Here is a 23,728-nt window from a genome sequence, read left to right as displayed (position 1 = left end):
ATTGTTTGGGTGTCAGACTGGAAAATTAGAGTTTTAAGACACCCCAACCTTAAAATTAACAGCTGTGATCGAGGTTATTTTCAACAGGTCCCTTCACTGCCTAGATCATCATGGATCAGTCCAATATAATATTATTACTAGACTTAACTTCCAAATGATACAAGTCATGCATTTACGAGAAGCCTTAACGTTGGGCTTTGTGTTTGTCTCATTTAAATGTATTTCTTGTCTCGTATCAAAGAGTGAAGCACTGTTAAAAACTGGTGCTTCTACCATATCACTCAGTTTAAATACACCGTATCATGTACAGGCGTTAATAAAATCATGGCATTTAAATTACTGATCAAACAGAGAGCCAAATTCGTAAGTGCATGTTGCAATTACAATGTCAGCATATATGTAGATCGGTAATGCATCACTTCAGATAAAGAAAAAATAACGATTTTTTCCGTTTATACGTAAGTAATACTTTAATAGTTCAGTTGTAATTTCTGTTGTCAGTAAAGATACCCCTAAGCAAACGATGTCAACTTTTTTTCAAGAGACGTCTTCACTGTTGTCCACACTTGATTTTCCGAATTATACCAGCTTCGGCAAGTAAGGTAATTTGTTGACCTCCATTGAATCTTAAATAGTGTTTTAAAACGGGCAAATAAGTAAAGCACTCATAAAATAGTAAACAATTTATAGATCAGCTTGTCAAACTTTCAAAACACACTCGAATTTAGGAATTTCATAGCAGAACTGTCACCGTTTTTTCTCGCTAGATTAGAAACACTTCATTATGTTGATGTGTAGACATCTAGAACATCCAATATAAAATACTTATGAGGGCGCAGAACGAAAAACATTTTCATCCGTGTTTTGACACTTCGTTTTTTGCCAAATTCAGATATGGCGGACACTCAATGATACGGTCTCTTGCCGGCACGCGCTACAGCCATCTATCGGTAGGTCTGGTAGTTGAGCATCCCTCATTTCGCTAGCTTTAGACGCCTGTGGCTGTGGATTCCAAAGATAACAATAGTACGCACAATGTTAAGTTGCGACTGAGTTCAGTCTTCAGTGCTGTACTAAAATTGTGCCACAATGGGGGAGATGTCAGTGAAGTCTCTTCTGTAAACAGTTCATTTCAATTATTATGTATACCCTTTTTTACGGACTTTACAAATATCTAGTACAAAAAGATGAATACTGTATTCTTATTCTCGGACTTGATAATGCGGGTAAATCCGTAAGTATGCACATTTAAATAAATACACAACAACAGTGTATTTGTCTTCCTGTAATGACGTAGATGCAAATAAATATAACAGCTGCTTGAGTTTGCCATGTCATTAATTCTATGAGTTCTGTTTCTATGTCACGTTGTTGGGAAACAAAGTTATGGAAACATTCTTTCGCCCCTCTCGCATAGACATACCTCGAAGCTGCCAAGACAAAGTTCACGAAAAAATATAAGGGAATAAGTCCCAACAAAATAACCACCACAGTAGGTTTAAACATTGGAAAAATAGACATTGCTGGAATCAGACTTAATTTTTGGGATTTGGGCGGTCAGGAGGAACTCCAGTCTCTGTGGGACAAGGTAATGTTCAGCTATGTTGACATTTTCAGCGCATGGACGTATATGCTCTCATTTCGAACATTGTATACATTTTATTGAAAGATGATTGAACGACATTTTCTTTACAGTATTATGCAGAATCCCATGCTGTGATATACATAGTAGATTCGTCAGACAGAGATCGGATTCCTGCATCAAAGGAAGCTTTTGGTGAGCAATCAATGATTACAATATTTATGTGCTAGAAATATTATGATGGTGATTGTAAAATAGTGTATGTGCCTGTGGAAAGAAGTATGTTAACTAATTGAGTGAAATTTAGAATTTAGGTAGCTAGCTATGTTGAATCTCGGATATGAACATTTTTGTATCTTTCCCTTGTCACGCACATATTTGAACTAACAGGAAGTTTTTTCGTGGAAACATATTACGTAAGAGATGTCAATGTTGTAACAAATGTCATAGAGTTCTGTTACGCATGGACTGTACATATAACAATTTTATCAGAGTATTCACTATTGTGACCATCTCAGCCTTTTCAGGTCGTTATTAAACCTGGGAAGTTAATTTTTACATCCGTGCCCATTCTGTATCTGCGTGTATGATGATTGTCTTCATAGCTGTTCCCTGTGCATCTCTAGATTTCAGTAGTTATCTGCATTTTAGATATGTGACAAACAGGTATTGTTTGCAGAGGAGCATTTGTTTGATGACTCATAGGCATATACTCATCAGTATGTAAGCCTAATATTCAGTTACTGTACAGGATGAGGAAAAAAAATCAAGGTGTCTTGAAGAAAGTGAACCCAGAAGAAAAGCATCATAAGAGCTTGGAGATTGGGATCCTGAAAACATCACTGATAAGAACTAATTTACATTTATTTTATTGGTCCTTTTCATAATTTTTTGTATTTAGAATGCACAGTGATGTAGGATATTTTATAATAATAAATCTAAAAAAGTTGAATAAGAAATATAATGCAAATATTTACAGTCAAACTGAATTATACATAAAGTTTAGGGGATAACAAATAAGATTCACATTAAGTTTCTTGTTTCAAGAAACTCATTTAATGAGTGATCATAACCCTGAAAGTCGATTAACACACCAATATATGATATTATTCTACATGCTATATTGTACTAAAGTATGGAACTGGGGACCTAGAAACAACGTAGGGGCTGCATCGCCACCGTAGCTCTCAGTGGTTCACAACCCCACAACAGGCTACAGCAGTCCACTCACCCCACCTTCGTCCCACACCAAACCCAGGGTTATTGTGCAGTTTGGCCCCCCAGTGGACAAACCCTCGCCCCCCTACTCGTGGGAATGTCTCACACCAGACAACTGTAACCCCAATGAATGTTTGCATGCTAGAGTAATTATGGTGTATGCGTTCGTGAAGAAAGTGTTTGTGTAGCAATCGCTGACATAATGTAGCTGAGGCAGAAAAAGGGGAATCAGCCCTCATTTGCTGAGGCAGATGGAAAACTGCCTTAAAAACCATCCACAGACTGGCTGGCACACCGGACCTCGAAACTAAGCTGCTGGGCAGATTCATGCCGGGGACCCGCACACCTTCCCACTGGGACCTGGAAAGCAGTGCATTAGACCACACGGCTAACCAGGCAGGCTATGTAGTATATTACTTGGTGCACTATGACCTTGGGCCTAAGAACCTGCCTGTGGTCAAATACTGAATGCCTGTATTTGAAGTCTGACATCTGAAGAGTCTCACTGACAAGAGAAGATATCACAGCAAAAAGTTAGATAAAGAAAAAGAGAGAAATAAATAAATCAGTGACTGACTGATGATGATGATGATGATGATGATGATGATGATGATGATGATGATGATGATGATGATGATGATGTCCCATACTCTTCGATAGAGCATAGGGGACAATGCGGGAGACCCGCACCATCTTACTAGGCAAGATCCTAGCGGAAGTGGTTTGCCGTTGCCATCCTTCGACCGACTGTGTTGGAGACATATTATAGTCGAGAATATCTGTAGTTGTGTATTAAGTTTCTGTATACCATCACACCTGTAAGTGTAATTGCTTGTAAAGGATAAAGATGTAACATAATTTAAATGGGAAAAAAATCAGCTTGTGTTCAAAACAAAATATTCTAGAGTGCATATAATCATCTAACCAAAACTCTACTAAATTTTTCAAGTGTGGTCATATGGGAATTAAAACATAGAAAGGAAGCCTTGAGATTGGGCAGAGATGTAAATAGTAATCTTAGCAATGTAGACTGTTAGTTTGTTATTGTCATTTGTCTTCTCTTTCTTTTTACAGATAAGATGATTTCAAGTGAAAGCCTGATTGGGGTACCTCTTCTTGTTCTGGCAAATAAACAAGATATCCCTGACTGTATGGGTGTTCGTGAAGTTAAGCCAATCTTCAACAAAAGTGCACATCTTATTGGTCGTAGGGATTGTATGGTGATGCCAGTGTCTGCATTAACAGGGTTAGTGTAATACATCTTAGGTTATATTGTTGATGTCCATGTTTACAAATCCATCTTGTGGGATTTTTTTAATGGTCTTTGATCCTTAGTACTCCTGTGTTTTAGCTTTGAGGCATAAATACTTCTAGTGTAAGGACTTCTCCACATTCTGCCAATGCTGTTATCAGAAGGGGCAGAGTAATGGGTAGACGGTAGATTGTATTGTATTGGTCCTGTAGTCTACAAAGCAGCTTATGAATAAGACATTGGACAAGTCAGATTATAAATTTATAGGTGAAAGTTATTTCTATGCATACTTATTTCAGGTTATAATAATACACTTCATACATTAAGCACTCATATAGTGCACTTAATAAATTTAAATATTTTTCAATGGATTAATACTGAAGTATGACTTTAAAGACTCTCCAAATGTTTCAATCTGGCAGCTGCTTTTATGTTTCTGGGAAGTTTGCAATAAAGTTTATCTGCCATGTGGAAAGTATAGTTTTGACCCAGAGATGATTTGGGTCATGTGTAAGTTTTTGTTTTGTCTGGTAGATTGACCATGGATGTCGCTGTTTTTTGTAATCTACTGTTCTTACCTATAACTTTTATTTTAAAGAAAATAAAGTTTACCAGACTGTAGATACATGGTAAAGAATAATATGAGAGGTCTTCGACAGAGGTTTACACGACTCTCTGGGTTTGCACCAAAACATGCTTCTAATGGCTCTTGTTTGCAGTTTAATAGTCTTCATTGTGGCGTTAGTTTCCCCAGAAAGTGACCCAATATTTAAGGCAAGAATGAAAGTAGGCTTGATATATGTTCATTAGGCCCTACTGTTTCCTCGCTACAGCAGGATTTTAGTGAGCAAAGAAGGTAGTAGGTCTTGCCCAGTTTTGAAATAAAATGTTCAGTATGTTTATTCTAGTTTACTTTGCTTTTCAACCACAATTCTAATGATTTGGTGTCAGTATTGGTACCAAATCGTTCATTGTTGATAGACAAATAGTCTATACACAGTCTTGATTGGAACATTGCAGAGTTTAAGTGCAGTAGGTTTTTTCACTATTTATTGCAAGCTGAATATTCTGTGCGCAGTTGCTAATTTGTTTTGTGGCAGTATTTACTGAGTACTGTAATTCTTACTTACTTCCCCTTTTAATACAATTGTGGTGTCATTTGCAAATATGAATAGTTTTCTGTTAAGCTTCTAAGCCTAAAGATCATTTATCTACAGAACGAATAAAAGGGTTCCCATTATTGATCTGTGGGTACACAGCATATATTTATTATATAGTCTAAAAAGTGTTCAGAAATAGTTTTTACATTGAGATTTTTATGCTTGATGCACACTGCTTGCTTATTAATCAACCACAGTATTGTTGCACTTCAGAGTAAGGCTGTTTCAGTTGGATTATCATGAGTTTTTATTGTGATATTTGATGATGAAATGCTAAATCATGTGATAGTATATGCACTGCTGTCTTGAAATCATTCAGTGTGATGCAGTTTTTGTAATCACCACTGTACTTGTTAACGTTACATCACCATGCATTCCTGATAACGGGCACAAGACGCCAAGTGCAGCAATAATGTGGTCAGGTAGTACAGTTGCCCAGGAAGAAAGGAAGTGATCCATTGCTGGGCAGACCTCATATACTATTCTTCTTCTTTTTTTTCCCCCCAAGCTTTGACAGCAGAATACTCCACTACATCAAAAGCTTTTGATAGGTCAATAAATACTCCTGTTGATTCCTATCAGGCTTGGTATGCAATTGATGTACTCATAAACAACAGTTTCTCTTCTGAATCATTCTCTCGCATGATTTCTCAGGCTACACCCACTCCAGCGACTTTTAATTGTGACATGGATACAAAAATAGTGTCTTTTATGGTAACAAGTTGTGTTGGTATCTCTATCAATGCTTTCCAGCTGGAGGTTCTTCATTTGTAGTTGAGTGGTTGACCTTTTACCTGATCCATCAACCACTGTAGTCTGTTTTACTCTAGCCAATTATTTGCTCTGCTCCTTTTAAGTGTCCTTTATTTTGTGTTATTGCGGTGTTCATTTTAGCTCTGTACCCCTTGGTGTTCCCTCCCTCTGGGTGCAGAGGTTACGCTTTTACTGTATAGGCCTTTTACAACTATGTCTGTCTGGAACAGGGGCCTGATTACCTCGATGTTTAGCCCCCATCAAACACCAAACCAACCAACTTCTGAATCATTACATAGGATATTGTTTTTACGTACAAATGCCATAAGTTTGTCATCAGTGACCTTTTTTATATTTTTGAAATACAGGAGGAGATAGTCATGAGTCTGTAGTTATTACATTATCTCTTTAATTTTTAATATATTGTAATAACCTCAGATGTTTTCAATGCTTGAAGTGAGCTGACACACAAATGTGAAAATAATTCAATTAGGTTTGGCGCACTCTTGGTTACAGCGAGTCTATCAATGCCTGCAGAGCTGGAATTTAGTGCTTTTATTGCTTTTCTTACTTCATCTTGTAAGACAGAGCTGCTGTACATGGACCATCAACACGCACATATTTTATGTTCATTGGGCTCTGTGTTCGTATTCAAGTCTGAGTTCATCGTATTATCAGCAACATCTGTGAAAAAGTTGTGAAATGTGTTGGCTCTTTTTTACTTTCTTGTGATGGTACTACATTTTTACACAATGCTATATTTTTCACCAGTCTTGATAACTTCACGTAGCCTTTGCTTTTGCTTTGTTAGCTGAATTATAAATATATTCATCATTATTCGTTATTATTGCTGCTGTTATTACTTTTCTTAGGAGTTTGGAATAGCTTTTATAGTATATGTGTCATTGAGGTTATAAAGTTTTCAGTCTACATATTTTATGTTGTTGTTCCTTTTCCTGGTCTAAAACCTTCATTTTCTCTGTTATCCAACTGTTCTGCAATTCCACGTTATGGTTACTGTTCTCTGTGGAAATGCAACGCAAAAGAAATGGGGTTAATACATCAGCACCCCTTAGTCACCAACTGGTGCCATGGTGGACCAAACATGTTAAAATAGCTATTCAGTATTGTAGAGGAGCCCTGCAACGTCTTGAGTAACTTCCTTCATGCAGTACCCTCCTCACTTTTAAGTGGCTCCTTGTTAGGGCTCCCTATATAATGAAATGCTGTAAGAATGAATGCTTGGAGTGCTATATTTCCTCCATGGAAACACATTCCTCTTCATTACATATGTGGGCCAAGCTTTGTAGTGTAATATGCTGCCAAAGATCAACAACTGTTCAGAGTCCCTCCTTGTGGTGGTATTTCTGCCAAAGGATCGGTTCTTGCTGAACATCTTACCATCCACTTCACAACAGTTTTGGCATCCTCTTCTTACCTGGTTACCGTTTGAACACTTAAAAGACAAGTTGAAGACATTGCTTTATGCTTTACACTCTGTTACACTGAATAACACCGTGAGCCTGTGACTGACTGGGAACTACTCCACAGTCGTGACTTGTCACAAAATGCTGACCCAGTCCCCGATTAGATTCCTAATCGTATGATCCAACACCTGTATGTTGCTCGCCATCTACTCAAGATTTTAAAGTGTATTTTACTAGAAAGAGTTTTCCTGGCAAGATGTACTGGTGTGCAAAAATTAAGGCAAAGAGTAACTGCTGTGTGATGCCACTGACAAGTAGCCTTGTTGGATGAAACTTGGGTCATACATAGAAATAATGGGCCCTCAGGGGCTCAGCATTCATTTGATGAGTACGGGCTTGGCGACCCCGGGCTTTCTGAGCTGGGCACTGGTAAGCACAGCCAGTCTCTTGTTACCGTAAGCTCTGGTCATGCTTCAGTGACCACTGTATGGCACAGCAGTGGAACATTGTGTGTCGCATGGAATGGTTGTCTTGGCTTGACTGCCTGGATCACAAGGACAGCAAAAACCTCTATAAAAAAGCCACTCAATCGCAATGTGTTCTGCGTGCTGATGAGATGTGTGGCTGTTGATAAGGAGCAGTCGTTACCATGCAACGTCTGGGGAAGCTGCCACAACTCGGTTGTATAAGGCTTACTCAGGGTTGCAGGGCTCTGTCTGAGTGGACCCTTGTTCCCCAGCTGCTCGTGGGATTGAGATGGAACCCTCGAAATAATTATCATAATCATCTCCTCCCAGTGGGGTGTACCGCCTGGGAGTATTCACACCCAGTACTCCAAATGAAAGAGAGAGGCTAGCTCTCCTGGTAACCTGCATCAGTTGAATTATAGTAACAGAGCTCAAGGAGTCATAAATCAAAATGTTTTTAGTCATTAAGAGAAAGGAGGGGATGTTTGAAAAAGTGTCCCCCTTCTGTATTCGTAAAAGCGTGGAAGGACTTGCTGGAATCCTGAAGTCTGTTAAGCAGCTGCAGAATGGTTCCCTACTGGCATAGACGAACAAGACAAAGCAGGTGGAACTACTTACGAAGAACAAAAAATTGGGTGAATATGGTGTAACTGTTAAACTGCATAACTCCTTTAACTCTAGCAAGGGTGTGGTCACATGCCACACTGTTATCGATATCGACATAGCCAAACTTAAACAGAAATGGGCATTACAGGGAATAGTGGACGTAGAGCAAAGGGTGCATAGGAATAATGGAGAAATTGAGAAGACCTCCACCTTCATTGTGACCTTTAATTCTCCAACTTTGACTGACCACATCATGGCAGGTTTCCTCTGACTTAGGGTTAGGCCTTACGTATCTAACCCTATGCGGTGCTACAGATTCGAGGTTTGGTCACACATAGTTTCAGGGGTGAAGTGACCTGTGGGAAATGTGAAAAGGCAGCCCATGAAGCTGAGATTGGTTGTCCACCTCCAGCAGTCTGTGTTAACTCCTCTGAGAGCCACCCAGTCTGGAGCCGAGACTCCCCTACTTTTGCAGCGGAGCAAAATATTTAGGAACTAATTCACTAAACGGATCCCCTATGCTGATGCCAAAAAGGAATATAAGGCGATGAAACCTCCCGTCTTTACCACTTCTTATGCTTCCATATCGCAGAAACCTGTTCCTAACATCAACACAGATGTTGTTCAACTTACAACCGTCCACCATCAGCACCTGCACTCATGTGAACATGCAAGGCGAAACAAGTTAGGATAAAGCAATCCAGGCAGCCACCACAGGAAAGATCAGCAACAGTTCCGACAGGTTCACATTGCTCAGGTCAAAAGCTGTCCCAAACACTGTCAGGCTAAGGATGGCAGCAAAGCTTATTCACCCCGGTACCTCATATGTACTAGAGTTGATGGGGAATCTTTCTTGTCAATGAAACCTCAGTTTTTTGTGCAGCATTTGGAGGACAAGTTTGGGGAGGTGGAGGGCTTGTCCAAAATGTGGTCAGGGTCAGTCTTAATCAAAGCAGCATCCTCTACCCAGTCACGGGCACTACTTGCCTGTCATAAGATGGGGGATGTTTCCGTTTTCATCAAGCCCCATAAGAGCTTATATAGGGTCCAGGGTATTGTATTTCACAGGGACCTTCTTTTGCAGTCCGACGAAGAGCTGCGTGGCAATTTAGTGGTGAGGTGTCCATTTCGTCTGCCGCGTCCACCAGGGTCCGAGGGATAATCAGGTTGCTACTGGTGCCTTCATCTTGGCCTTAGAGGGTGACACTTTACCCGAAGGTCAAGGTGATGGTCTACCAGTGTGACTTAAAGCCATATATCCCTCCCCTGAAGTGGTGCTTTAAGTGCTGGAAGTTCGGCCATATGTCTTCCCGCTGTACTTCCAGCATCGCCTGTTGGGATTGTGGACATCATTAACATCCCAATACTCCCAGTGCCCTGCCTCCTATCTGTGTCAATTGCGGAGAGCACCATTCGCCTTGCTCGCCAGACTGCAGGATTCTCCAGAAAGAAAGAAATATAATGGAATACAAGATCCTGGACCGACTGGCCTACACCGAGGCTAAGAGAAAATATGAGAGGCTACATTCTGTGCATATGACGTCAACTTATGCTGCCGCTATGATAACAATTCTACCATCTTCCATTCACTGCGTCCAGTCGGCTCAGAGCCGTCAGACTCCACCTGCCCCTTTGATGGTGGAGGGGCACTTCCATCCCTGTTGCTTCTGCACAACCTACTTCAGGAGCAACACACTCCCCCCTCCCCCTGCCCCCTTCCCCCCCCCCCCCCCGCCCCCCCCCCCACACACACACCTTCCCAGCCAGAGAAGTCTTCTTCGGCTCCTCTCACCAGGAAGGGATCCCTTGGGTCACTCCCTTCCCAGGTTCCTACCAGTGGCAAAGCTGACACCTGCCAGTGGCTGAAGCAACCACAGGTAGCTTGATCGTAGGGCTTCACAGTCATGCTAAGTCCCTGAGACTGAATCAGTGAAGCTGCCCCAGCCGGACAAACCTTAGGAGCAGTGAGAGAAACCTAAAAAGAAAAAGACCCCCAAGAACCAAGGTGCTGCAGTGGCACCCACACCACCACTACCTACAAGCTCTGAGGATGAGGTGGAGATTCTGGCATCCGCTGAGGACCCAGATCTTGCTGGGCCGTCAGACGCAATGGTGTTGATCACACAGGTGCTCATCTGGTTGCAGCAGGTCACCCTGAGGCGTAGATGCCTCATTGAGTGTTTCATGCCTTCCCAGTCTCACAATCACATAACCCTCCAGTGGAATTGCGGCAGTTTTTTCCACCAGCTGGCTGAGCTACAGCAACTGTTAAGTTTTACACCTGCTTTCTTTGTTGCCCTCCAGGAAACCTGGTTCCCAGCAGTGTGGAGCCCCTGCCCTCTGTGGCTATAGGGGATATTACAGGAATGGAACCATAGTGACTATAATAGTGTGTCAGGTGAAATTTGCGTCTGTCCTGAACTCGGTATATAGTGAACCAGTGCCCCTTCAAAACCCTGTTGAAGCTGTGGCTGTCAGGATAAGGACAACACAGGAAATAGCTGTCTGCAATGTATATCTTCCTCCAGATGGTGCAGTACCCCTGAAGTATTGGCTGCTCTGACTGGTCAACTCCCTAAAACTTTCCTACTTTTGGGAGATTTTAATGTGCATAACCCCTTTGGAGTGGCACCATGCTTACTGGCTGAGGTAGGGAGGTTGAAAATTTACTGTCACAACTCAACCTCTGCCTCTTAAATGCAGGTGCTCCCACACATTTCAGTGTGGCACATGGCACAGATTCGGCCATTAATCTCTCGGTTTGCAGCCCTAGCCTTCTCCCATCTATGCACTGGAGCGTACATGACGACCTGTGTGGTAGTGACCACTTTCCCATCTTCCTGTCACTCCCCCGGTTTCGTGCCCATGGATGCCTACCCAAATGGGCTTTAAACAAGGCAGACTGAGAAGCGTTCATCTCTGCTGTCACCACTGAATCTCCACCACATAGTGCCATCGATATTGTCATTGAGCAGGTCACTAAAACGTTCATTTCTGTGGGTGGAAAATGCGATCCCTTGTTAGAGTGTCCCTGGCAAAAGACAGTCCCTTGGTGGTTGCCGGAAGTCACTGAGGTGATTAAAGAGCTTTGGCGAGCTCTACAGCAACATAAGTGGCACCCTTCTGCAGAGCACCTAATAGCCTTTAAGCGGCTCTGTTTCCACATTCGCCAGCTTATAAAACGTCGGAAACAGGAGTGTTGGGAGAGGTATGTGTCGACCATTGGGTGCCATTTGTCACCTTCCCAAGTCTGGACGATCAGACGTCTTTTTGGATACCAGACCCCAACAGGTATCCCTGGCATTAACATCAATGGTGTGTGATCTACCAATGCAAACAAGATTTCCGAGCACTATGCTCGAGCCTCTGCCTCGGAGAACTACCCCCCAGCCTTTTGCACACTCAGTCGGCAAATGGAAAGGAAAGTCCTGTTGCTCACTACATGCCACAGTGAACCCTATAATACCCCATTTACAGAGTGGGAGCTCCTCAGTGCCCTTGCACATTGCCCCTACACAGCTCCTGGGCCGGATCGGATCCACAGTCAGATGATTAAACATCTCTCATCTGACTACAAGAGACATCTCCTCGTCATCTTCAACTGGATCTGGCACGAAGGTGTCTTTCCATTGCAATGGCGGTAGAGCACCATCATTCCGGTGCTCAAACTCGGTCAAAACCAGCTTGATGTGGATAGGTACTGGCCCATTAGCCTCACCAACATTCTCTGTAAGCTGCTGGAACATATGGTGTGTCAGCGGTTGGGTTGAGTCCTGGAGTCACGTGGCCTACTGGCTCCATGTCAGGGCGGCTTCCGCCAGGGTCGCTCTATCACTGATAACCTTGTGTCCCTCGAGTCTGCCATCTGAACAGCCTTTTCCAGATGCCAACATGTAGTTGCTGTCTTTTTTTGACTTACGTAAAGCATACGACATGGTCTGGCAACATCATATCCTTGCCACATTGTATGAGTGGGCTCTCTGCGGCCCGCTCCAGATTTTTATCCAAAACTTCCTGTTGGTCCGTACTTTCTGTGTCCAAGTTGATGCCTCCCACAGTTCCCTCTGTATTCAGTAGAATGGCATTCTGCAGGGCTCTGTATTGAGTGTCTCTCTATTTTTAGTGTGACGGTCTAGCAGCAGCTGTAGGGCTGTCGGTCACACCGTGTATGTATGCAGATGACTTCTGCATTTCATACTGCTCCTCCAGTACTGGTGCTGCTGAGCAACACCTACAGGGAGCCATTCACAAGGCGCACATATTGATTCTTAGGACTGGTTTTTGGTGCCTGATTGACTTGGCTACTTCACCTTCGTCAGCTTCAGCAGAAGTGCTGGCAGCACTTCAATGCCCTCCTCTGCCTGAGCAACACCAGCTGAGGTGCAGTTCTCTCTATGCTGCTGCAGCTCTACAGAGCCCTTGTTCAATCCCACCTTGATTATGGGTGTCTGGTTTATGGTTCGGCAGTGCCCTCAGCATTGTGTTTACTTGAACCACTGCACCTGGAGTCCCTCCATTGAAGGTTAGGCGTGCACAATTGCTTGCCAGTTACATTGCACACGTTTGTAGTTTTCATGTGCATCCGAATTACCATCTCCATTTCCCAACCACGGCGGTACATCTCCTGCATCGGTGGCCCAGGTCAGGGCTTACATTTGCAGTTCGCGTCTGGTGCCTTCTGTCTGAACTGGATTCCTTCCCGTTACCACCTCTCCTCGAGGTCCATTCACATACACCTCCATGGTGTACACCTAGGCCACAGCTTCTTCTGGACCTTTTGCATGGCCCTAAGGACTCTGTTAACCCTGTGACTCTCTGCTATGACTTTCCTCTCAATTCTCGACATGTACTGGGGCCATGAAGTGGTTTACACCGACGGCTTGGTGGCTGATGGTCACGTAGGCTTTGCGTATGTTCATGGAAGACATATTGAGTTGCACTCCTAGCCAGAAGGCTGCAGTCTTTTCACTGCAGAGCTGGCGGCCATATCTCGTGCTTTTGAGCACGTCCGCTCATGTCCTGGCGAGTCATTTTTCCTGTGTACTGACTCCTTGAGCAGTCTACAAGCTATTGACCAGTGCTACCCTCGCCATCCTTTGGTTGCATCCATTCATTAGTCCATCTATGCCTTTGAATGGTCCCGTTGTTCAGTGGTGTTTGTGTGAATCCCAGGCTACAAACTTGCCAACAGGCTACATGGCAAACTGCTTCTGGAGACAGGCATCTCCGAAACTGACCTGCATTCTGTCTTGTGCCGGCTTTGGAAGACGGAATGGCATAACAATACGCACAACAAACTGCATGTCATTAAGGAGACTATGAATGTACGGAATTCTTCCATGCGGTTCTCTCGCAGGGTATCAGTTGTCCTCTGCCAGCTCCGCATTGGCCATATGTGGCTAACGCATGGTTACCTCCTCTGCGGTGAGGACCCACCTCCGTGTCGCTGTGGCTCACGAATGAAGATTGTCCACCTCTTGCTGGACTGCCCACTTTCTGCCACTCTGTGGTGGACTTTCAACTTTCCCAGCAGCCTACCTTCGGTGTTGAGTGACAATGCCTCAACAGCAGCTTTAGTTTTACATTTTATTCATGAGGGTGGGTTTTATCATTTGAGCTAAGTTTAAGTGTATGTCTTTTGTCCCTCTGTGTCCTTCATTCTAGTGCCTTTAGGGTGACAGTTTTAATGTGTTGCAGAGTGGCTGGCATCTGCTTTTTATTCTCATGGTCAGCCAGCCATGGTAATCTGCTCTCTTGTTTTGGTCTCTTCTACGTGTTTCTTGCGTGTCTCTGTGGTTTTCTTGTCAGATTTTGTCCATTTTAGAGTTTGTTGCCCGTCTGTCATTCTTGTGGTTTTCTCCTTTCTTCCAGCTGTGTTTTGTATGTCTCGATTATTTTATTCCCACCCGTGTGGAATTATTTTAATCGGAATGAGGGATCTAGCAGTTTGGTCCCTCTTTTAAACAAACAAACCAACCAACCAACCAAGCAAGCCTCATGACGACAATATGTTAGTTGCAACTAACTCTTCGACATTTGGATTAATGGGTGCAGAACAGTGGTTTCAAGTTTTTCACCAAGAAGTCTGTGTGTGTTCTTTTTAACCATTCTTGTTTCATTTAAAACTTTCCTGAGTTGAGGATAAGGGATGCTTATTTGTGAAGACACAGTGAGGTTTCTGGACCTCATATGTGACTCTAAGCTTACATGGTTATTACATCTTAAGGAACTGAAAGTCACTTAAGGCTTTAAGCATTTTAAAATATCTTAGCCGCAGTAAATGGGGAGCAGACAGGAGTTGCTGCTGTGGTTTTAGAGGGCATTTGTGCGATCTTGGCTCGATTATGGGCGCACGGTGTATGGGTCTGTGATACCCTCTTATTTAAAGATGTTGGACATGGTGCTTCATGAAGGGATTCGGTTAGCCACTGGGGCATTCAGAACAAGCCCCATACCAAACGTCTGTGCAGGGGCTGGTGAACCGCCAGTTCACGTCAGGCAACTGCCACTTATGATGTGCCAGGCATACAAAACACTGTCCACATCATACACACCCACCTACCATACCGTTGCTCAGCCTCCACTGGAAAGGCTTTTTCATAACTACCAACAGGCAATGGGACCCTATGGTATTTGTGCACAGGATTGCCTTCTAAGAGATGGGTGTGGCCAGTCTTCATGTTTCACATCGTGGTGGGAGCAGATTTCTGCCTTGGCTTCTCCAGAGGTCCAGGCTTATTTTAGATTTGACAAATTTTAAGATGGATCATACGTCAGATTTTACATTTCAATCTCTGTTTTTTAACATTTTAGATATGCATCACAATTTCACAATAGTGTACACTGGTAGCTCCAAGCAAGGGAATTCAATTAGCTGCTCTCTCATGTTCCCTGACCATGACCATGTCACGAGGATTTGCCTTGAAGATGAGTATACGGTTTTCTCAGATGAGCTCCACGCGATCCTGAAGGCACTGGAGCAAATGAATCATACTTGGGACAAACTGTTTCTGATTTGCTTAGTGCCTTAAAATCATCACAGAAGTTGTACCCAGCTGAGCAGTTAGTCCGGCTGATATACTACCAACTGTACTTGCTCCAACGGCAAGGTAACCAGGTGTCATTCTGTTGGATGCCAGGCCATGTAGGAGTATGGGGAAATGAACAGGCCGATCGGGCTCCCAAGGAGGCCTGCAGAGGAGATGGTGTGGCACAGTGTCCTGTTACCTTGCAGGCTGTCATTTTGACACTACACAGAAAGTGCATGCAGTTGTGGGTGAGAAATGGCTGGCAGTGATGGCAAATATGCTGCAGTTTGTGAAGTCAACAACCTGGCCGTGCCGTTCCTCCTGCCAGTTGCTCAGGCGGGATGAAGTGACCCTCGCGCATCTTAGGATTGGGCACTGCCCTCTCGCTTATAGATTTTTACTACGGCAAAGGGACTCCCGTTTTGTGATGCTTGTGGCATGCACATCTCTATTTGCCATATTTTAATGGAGTGCATTTTATATCGTGATGCAAGGGCAGAAGCATATATTGGTGGGGATCTGCCCTCTACTTTAGATGATGAGACGAGTGTGACTAAGGTTTTTACATTTTGTGATGTGCCTGGACTGTGGCCTAAACTTTTAGGCTGGAGGTTTTAGAGTGTTGCAAAGTGGCTGGCTTCTCCTCTTTATTTATTTTTTTATTCTTGTGGTCAGCCAGCCATGTCCACCTGCTATATTGTTTCAGCTCCTTATGCTCCTTTCTTCCTGTGTCATTAATGTTTTACTACTGACGCAATACTTTGTTCTATGGTTCTGTGCTGGTATGCACTTTGTTACCTGTATTTTATGTGTTGTTTTATCTTCCTGTTTTGTGTATTTTACTGACATTCATCTTCATCTGTTTCTGTGCGGGATTCGTTTCAGGCGGCGTGAATTAGATGCCTTGTCAAAGGATATGTTCTGTATACATCTGGAATTGGCAGCAAGATTATCTTCTCTGTCATGGGATTGGTTCGACGGTGTGACATGGGCTAAAGCAAATTGGAGCCATGACAAGGCTGTGAGGAGGCAAACAGCCAAGATTAATATACTTTCTACACAGATGCAACAGGAAGCTCCTTGACGATCTGTTGTTAATTTGACAGAGAAAGATTTTGATGATGCGACTATGTCTGTGTTAGAAAAAGGTCTGAATTTTGCCCCCACACCTGTTTCACCACCATTTGTAGACTTCGTCAGTGCCATTGAAGAAGCTGCACGCCGCCTTGATACAGATAAAGCGGAGGAAGTTCGATGTGAGTCTTGTCGTGTGCTGACTAGAGGTGCACCTATGAAGAGTAATCTCTCACCTATGGAAAGAAGAGCTCTCCGTAATTTAAGAGCAGATGTGGATACAGTTGTCTTAAAATCGGACAAAGGAAATTTTACGGTTCTTATGACAAAGGATGATAACGTCAATAAGATCAATGTTGTATTATGTGATTCCACCTATCACAAAATTGATAAGGACCCCACGAGCCGAGTTATGCGAAAAACAGCAGAACTCTTGTCAAATAGTTCTCTATCGAAGGAGGTCATAAAGAGATTGAAATCAAATAGTGCGGTTCCTCCCAGGCTATACGGTCTGCCTAAGATCCATAAGGAAAATGTACCATTACGTCCGATCGTGAGCAACATTGGGGCAGCCACCTACGACCTAGCAAAATTTCTGGCATCACTGCTTAAACCAGTTATAGGCAAATGCCCTCATCACATAAAAAACTCTAGTGATTTTATCAGCCGTATTCAGTCTTTACAGCTGCAAAGTAACGACATGCTGGTCAGCCTGGACGTGGTTTCTCTCTTTACCAAGGTGCCTCTTGTAGATTCATTACACCTGATCGGTAATATGTTTGATGCAGATATTACAACGTTGTTCGAGCATACTCTCTCTTCTACATATTTTACATTCAACAATGAATTTTATGAACAATCTGATGGTGTCGCCATGGGGAGTCCTTTGTCTCCCCTGGTGGCAAATCTTTTTATGGAAGATTTTGAAGAGAGAGCTCTCAACTCTGCCACTTTAAAACCGACAGTGTTTTGGTGTTACGTGGATGACACCTTTATAGTATGGCCTCATGGCGCGGACCGTCTCCAGGAATTTTTACATCATATGAATTCCATACATGAAAATATTAAGTTCACTATGGAAACTGAAAAAGATGGTTGTTTGCCATTTTTAGATGTTCTGGTACGGCGCAAGAATGATGGCACACTTGGTCATTCGGTGTATAGGAAACCGACCCATACAGATTTGTATCTGCAAGCTACCAGTTGCCACCATCCGGCACAAACAATGGGTGTCCTTAAAACATTAATCCACTGTTCCCATACTATTTCTGACGTCGACAGTCTTGAAGCAGAACTGAAACACCTGCAAAAAGTATTCCTGATGAATGGTTTTTCAACTAAGCAAGTGAACAGAGCTATGCAGTCCTACAAACGCCGCAACAAGGAAGAAGAAGAGGTCTTCAGGTCAACGGCTTATCTACCTTTTATTGGGAACATCTCGTCACAGGGGTGGAATATTGAGGAAGCATCAAGTTAGTCATCTTTCGCCCTCCTCCTAAAATATCATCACTGGTAGGATCCGTTAAGGATGACCTGGGCCTACATAAATCAGGTGTCTACAAGATTCCGTGTGATTGCGGCAAGTCATATATAGGGCAGACAACAAGAACGGTGCAGGAACGTATTGTGGAACACCAGCGGCATACTCGCCTTCTCCAACCCACCAAGTCCGCAATCGCTGAACATTGCATTTCTACTGGCCATTCTATAAATTACAATGATACAAAAATTGTGGCTCAAACATCAAATTTCTGGAGTTCAATTATAAATGAATCCATAGAAATAAAGTTGTCAGACAGCAAGACTCTTATCAATCGAGATAGCGGTTACCAGTTAAATTCCGCTTGGAATCCCATTGTAGAGAAACTTCTTAGTCAACGTAGTTATCGGTATAAAGATGAAGATCGATCTCATATCGAAATGCCAAGTTTTCACCGCGGAGGGCGCCAGGCGCAGCGCACGGAGTTGTGAACGCGCACGCTAAACAGTACATGTGCAGCGCATGCACAATGCAGCCCCCTTTGGCTTTAAATAGCAGAGCTCAGCGCGTATTCGCCAGTACTTCTCCAGCTGTAATCACCTGAAGATGGCCAAAAGACTTTGTGCCGAAATATTGTGGCAAGATGTTACTGACTTACGGCAGTTCTCCCGTGTTTTTATGGAACAATCAGTACGCCGGGAAAATTTCAAACATCACATAGAGATCTCTCCTCACTTGAAGATGGAACATCGTGTGGTAGGCTACTACCTCTTCTAATAAACTCTGCTCTGTCAAGGAGACTACTGCTTTACGGTGCTCTCCTGCCATTCCTCGTAGAAGGAATCTACCATCTACTGTCGCTTCCATATCGTTCGCACTAGATTAACTCATAGTTTTATTTTATGTAATGAGTCACCGACATGATGTGACAGCAGAGCCTTATGGATTCTCCATGGTAAGCATGGGCTTTGAGGTTCTTTGCTTCTAATAATGGCAGATGATGTATGATGGATAGTTGATTGTTTCTTTGATTTCTCAGAGAAAGTGGTTTTTATTCTCAAGCACAACATTTGAAACTACTTTTTTCTTGGGTGGGGGAGGGGTTTGTTGGGCATTTCAAGCCGCATGCTGGGCCTGGGTGGGGGGACCCACAAGAATACAGATTACAAAACATTTAATCATTCACAGTCTCAGTTTGCAAGTTTAAATTATGGTTGGTAAAAAAAAAATATCAGTTTGACCTGTATGCTTTTACCTTCATATACATTATTTATTAGCTCTGGCACAATATTGCTTTCAGTGGCTTATATTTGCCACTCCTACAAACATTCATAATTTGGTAAAATTTATGGATGATCTCACTAACTTCAGATGACTCATGTCTTGACTGTGGGACCCATAACCTGTTTAGTTCCCTAACCTTCCTACCACAAAGTATTTAACAGCAACAGCTTGAATCTGTGATCGCTAAATTTAATTATGAATGTAACAATAGCTGCTATCTGTAAGATATTCAATTTTGCTCATGGGAATGTAGGTATGATCAGTTGGTTTACTTTGTCAGAAAATATTGCTTTCTAAAATAAGCATTTTTTGTCACAGTTATCTAACGTTAATGCAAAGGGTTTGTAGGAGAGGTTAGCTCTATGTTAGCTCTAGTAATATATTTAATATTACAGGAGGAAAGATACTTAATCCAGATGTAGTTCTGACCAGTCATATCCTTCCAGGTCATGCCAGATGTACAAAGTCAGGTGTGAATACTACAGGATCCTCGGTTCAATAAGTCATAGTTGCAAAATGCTGATAGGAAATATTTATGGAAAAGCGAAAAGACTGGTAGAAGTCGACAGACATCAAGGAAGTTCAATTTGAATGTCAGATAAATGTAGCAACACATAAGACAGTACTGACTGGCATAGTTTATCTTAAAAGATAAGTTGAAACATTAAACCTATGTTCATAGCATTTGTAGATTTAGAGAAATCTTTTGACAATATTGATGAATACTGTCTTTGAAAGTTTGAAGGTAGCAGGGATAAAATAAAGTGTGCGAAGGATTATCTCTAACTTGTACAGGACAATTGCAATAGTGGAAGGGCATGAAAGAAAAGCATTAATTGGGAAGGTACTTTGACTGGGTTGTAGCTGTCCCCCATGTTGTTCAGTGTGCATGCTGAGCGAGCAGTAAAGGAAACCAAGGAGAAATTCGGGAGAGGAAAAGAAATAAATATTTTAAGGGTTGCCAGTTACATTGTAATTCTGTCAGAGATGGCCGAGGACGCAAATGGCCTTTTAAATGGAATGAATAGTGTCTTGAAGAGAGTTTATAAGGTGAACAATTACAAAAGTAAAACAAAGGTAATGGAGTCTAGTTGAATTAAATCAGCCAACGTTGAGAAAATTGGCTTAGGAAATGAGGAACTAAAAGTAGGAGATGAGTTTTGGTATTTGGACAACAAAATAACTGCTGATGGCTGAAGTAGAGAGGGTATACACCTATGAGCAAAAACATTGACCACCGTCCACTGCAAGATTTGTGCTGCCTGGTGCAAACATGTGGTGCAGTAATAATACTATATAAGAAGAGCAGAAGCGAATGAGGAATCATTCTAGCAACAATATGGGCTGCAAACGACAACTCGCTGACATAAGCAACATAGGCAAAGGGCAGATTGTTTTGGCTTTGCACTCGGGAGCGGCCAGCTCTGAAATGGTAAAGCTGATTGGCTGCTTGTGTGCTACTGCTATGAGTAGCTATGGGAAGTGGCAAAGAATGGTGAAACCACAAGTAGGTGATGAAGTGTTGGACATCTATGCTTAATCACAGAACATGGGTCAGAGGCTTGCCTGCTCTGTAACGGTGGCTAACTGTTGCAGACGGGATGACAGTACAACTCTGGTGCAGGCACAAGCATTTCCGGAAGTCCCATTCAGAGCACTTTGTTAAACATGGTGTTCCACAGCAGATAACCCCCTTATGTGTTCCCATGTTGACCCAATGACATCATCAGTTATAATTGCAGTGGGCACGGGATCATTGAGATTGTACTGTGATTGGATGTATAACATTTCTGATTGCACCAGGTCGATGGCCGCGTCTGAATAAGCTGTTATCTAGGCGAACGGCTGCTGAGATCATGTACCACACCATAGACGCAGGCTTGCAGAGGGGACATTATACTGTGGGGGGACATTAGTGTCTGCCTCTGTGGGACCTGTGGTAGTAATTGTGAACTTTATTGCAGACCACCTGCTTCCCTTTAGGCTCAATGTCTTTCCTAATGGTAATGGCATCATCCAGCAGGATGACTGTTGGTGGCACAAAGGCAGAATTACTCTACTGTGGTGTGAGGAGCATGTCATTGAACTAGTGTGTGTTTGTCCAGCAAATTTGTCTCAGTTGAATGTAGTGGAACACATTTGGAATGCCGTTAGACACTAGGTCTGCTCCCATGAACCACTGGCTTATAATTTATGGAATAACTTGACCTGTGCTTCATCATTTGGTGCCCAACACCTCTAGAAACCTACCGAGGGCTGGTTGAATACATACCCAGAGGAATCACTGTTATACTTAATTCCAAATGTGGACCAACATGCCATTAAACAGATGGTCAGAATGCTTTGTCTCAAGAGTGTAAAACACAGATTGGCAATAGTGAGGAAAGCATTTCTGACTCCCAAATTTTAAGGTACTATAAATATATGATAAATGTACTTCTGAAGGAGTGTAGCCTAGTATAGCAGTGAAATTTATATGATAAACAGTGCAGACAAGAATAGAGTAGATACTTTTGAAAAGGGGTGCTGCAGAATAATTCTGAACATTAGATAAGTAGAATGGATAACTAATGAGGTACTGAAATGAAGTCGGGAGAAAAGAATTTTATTGTACAACTTGACAAAAGAAAGTTAAAAGTTGAAAGGGCACATCCTGTGGCATCAAGGAGTCCTCAATTTAGTAATGAAGGGAAATTGAGGGAGGCGGGGTGTATTACAGGAAGACCCAGGCTTAAGTAAGCAGGTTAAAATGAATGAAAATTGCTGTAGTTATATAGAGCTGAAGAGGCTTGCAAATGGTAGACCAGCATGGAGATTGGCATCAAAGTCTTTGGACTGAAAACACCACCAAACATGAAATAATTCACAAAAATATTTAAAGTTAAATGAAAGGAGAAGGTACCGTCTAGTCATAGGAGTTGACATACCCAACTGGTAATTTAAATTGGTTGTATTAAGGCATGTACCTGTGAGTTGGTTACATAACGTTTATAAATGACATTCTTGCAGAGAAAATTCATCCTCCAGTTATGAGAAGTTCTCGTGCTGCATAGCGTCTAGATCCTGATGTGTTGTCAGTCAGCAAAGTACGCTGCCATATTAATGTTTTTTTGGAGGGGGGGGGGGACTTGATCAGACCCTAAAGACTCTCAATAGTTGACCAACAGCCATGTCATCCTCAGCAATCGTCATCAGATACAGTGCATAGGAGCATGTGGACAGAACACAACACTTCTGGCCATTGTCAATGTTCTGATCTAGGATCTGCTACCCTGTTGGCTTCATGAGGTTGAGTGTACCTCTGTCAAGTTCTCCTACCAAGAAAAAAATCCCAGGCAGTAGCGGTAATTGGATCCGGATACCCCGCATGGAGGTCTGTCACATTGAACATTTGACTGTGGGGGGAGGGGGGGCTTCCTAATAAACTTAATATCCAGAAGTAATTCTACTATTTGATGTACTTTAGTACTTACATTTATACATTTGTATGTATTCATTTGGAAAAATAAGGGGAAAATGTAATTGCTTGTGTTGACAGATTTGTTTTACCCTGACAATCATAAGGGAACGGGATTTGATGTAAACATCAGAATCTTCTTACTTACACATAGTAAACAAGAAATGTCAGTCACTGTTGCATAGAAATGTTGTGCACTTCGTGGTTAACTTTCATGTCAGTCTTTGATATGAAAAATGTATTTCCAGCCACTTACAATTGTCACCAGGTATTTGTTGCTGTCCTCAGTAGCTTAGTGTATTCCACATAATTAATATATATTTTCTTTCTTTCCACAAAACAGTAATTTGGATTCTGAAAGGCACTTTATCTCTCTCTTGTTGCTTTTTGTTTCAGAGATGGAATAAATGAGGGAATACGGTGGCTTGTAGATTGTATAAAACGGAACAGTGACATACGCCCACCAAGAAATCAAGATGATACATAACAGTTCCAGTGACCAAAAATGTGATAATATTTACATTCCTATGGAAGAAAGCTGTCCTTGTGTGATGTTGACAAGATAAAAGATTTTGGAGCCTGGGAAATTCACACACAGGGCTAAAAGTGATATGTCATATTTCATCTGTTGTACAAAATATACATCATTTTATAAGACATAAACATTAGTTAATCCTGCCTTGTATTTCGTGTTTGATAAATAAAGTATTTAAAATTTTAACATCTATGAAAAGGATAGGTTTGTACTCACAGTAAAGATAATGTATTGACTCGCAGACAGACACAGTGAAAAAACTGTTACACATTGAGCTTCTGCCCAAAGCCTTCTTCAGAAAAAAAGGAAAACACACACAATCACACAAGTAGGCACATTCACACACATGACTGCTATCTCTGGCCACTCGGTCAGACTGCAACTATTGCACTGAACAAAAGCAGC

At 42.3% G+C, this 23,728-nt stretch overlaps 1 protein-coding gene across 1 annotated transcript; it reads left to right on the top strand.

Annotated features, from left to right (window-relative positions):
• The first annotated feature begins 1,014 nt into the window (after positions 1 to 1,014).
• Positions 1,015 to 23,521, top strand: LOC126473579 (ADP-ribosylation factor-related protein 1). The gene is made up of 5 exons (XM_050100728.1): positions 1,015 to 1,234; positions 1,418 to 1,588; positions 1,696 to 1,777; positions 3,875 to 4,046; positions 23,185 to 23,521. Exons 1-5 carry the CDS (start codon positions 1,142 to 1,144, stop codon positions 23,273 to 23,275), a joined length of 609 nt encoding a protein of 202 aa, XP_049956685.1. The 5' UTR covers positions 1,015 to 1,141; the 3' UTR covers positions 23,276 to 23,521.
• The last annotated feature ends 207 nt before the right edge of the window (positions 23,522 to 23,728 follow it).

Source organism: Schistocerca serialis, chromosome 1 (genome assembly GCF_023864345.2).
Source record: "Schistocerca serialis cubense isolate TAMUIC-IGC-003099 chromosome 1, iqSchSeri2.2, whole genome shotgun sequence".
Lineage (NCBI taxonomy): Eukaryota > Metazoa > Arthropoda > Insecta > Orthoptera > Acrididae > Schistocerca > Schistocerca serialis.
This window is presented reverse-complemented; position numbering and strand designations above follow the sequence as displayed.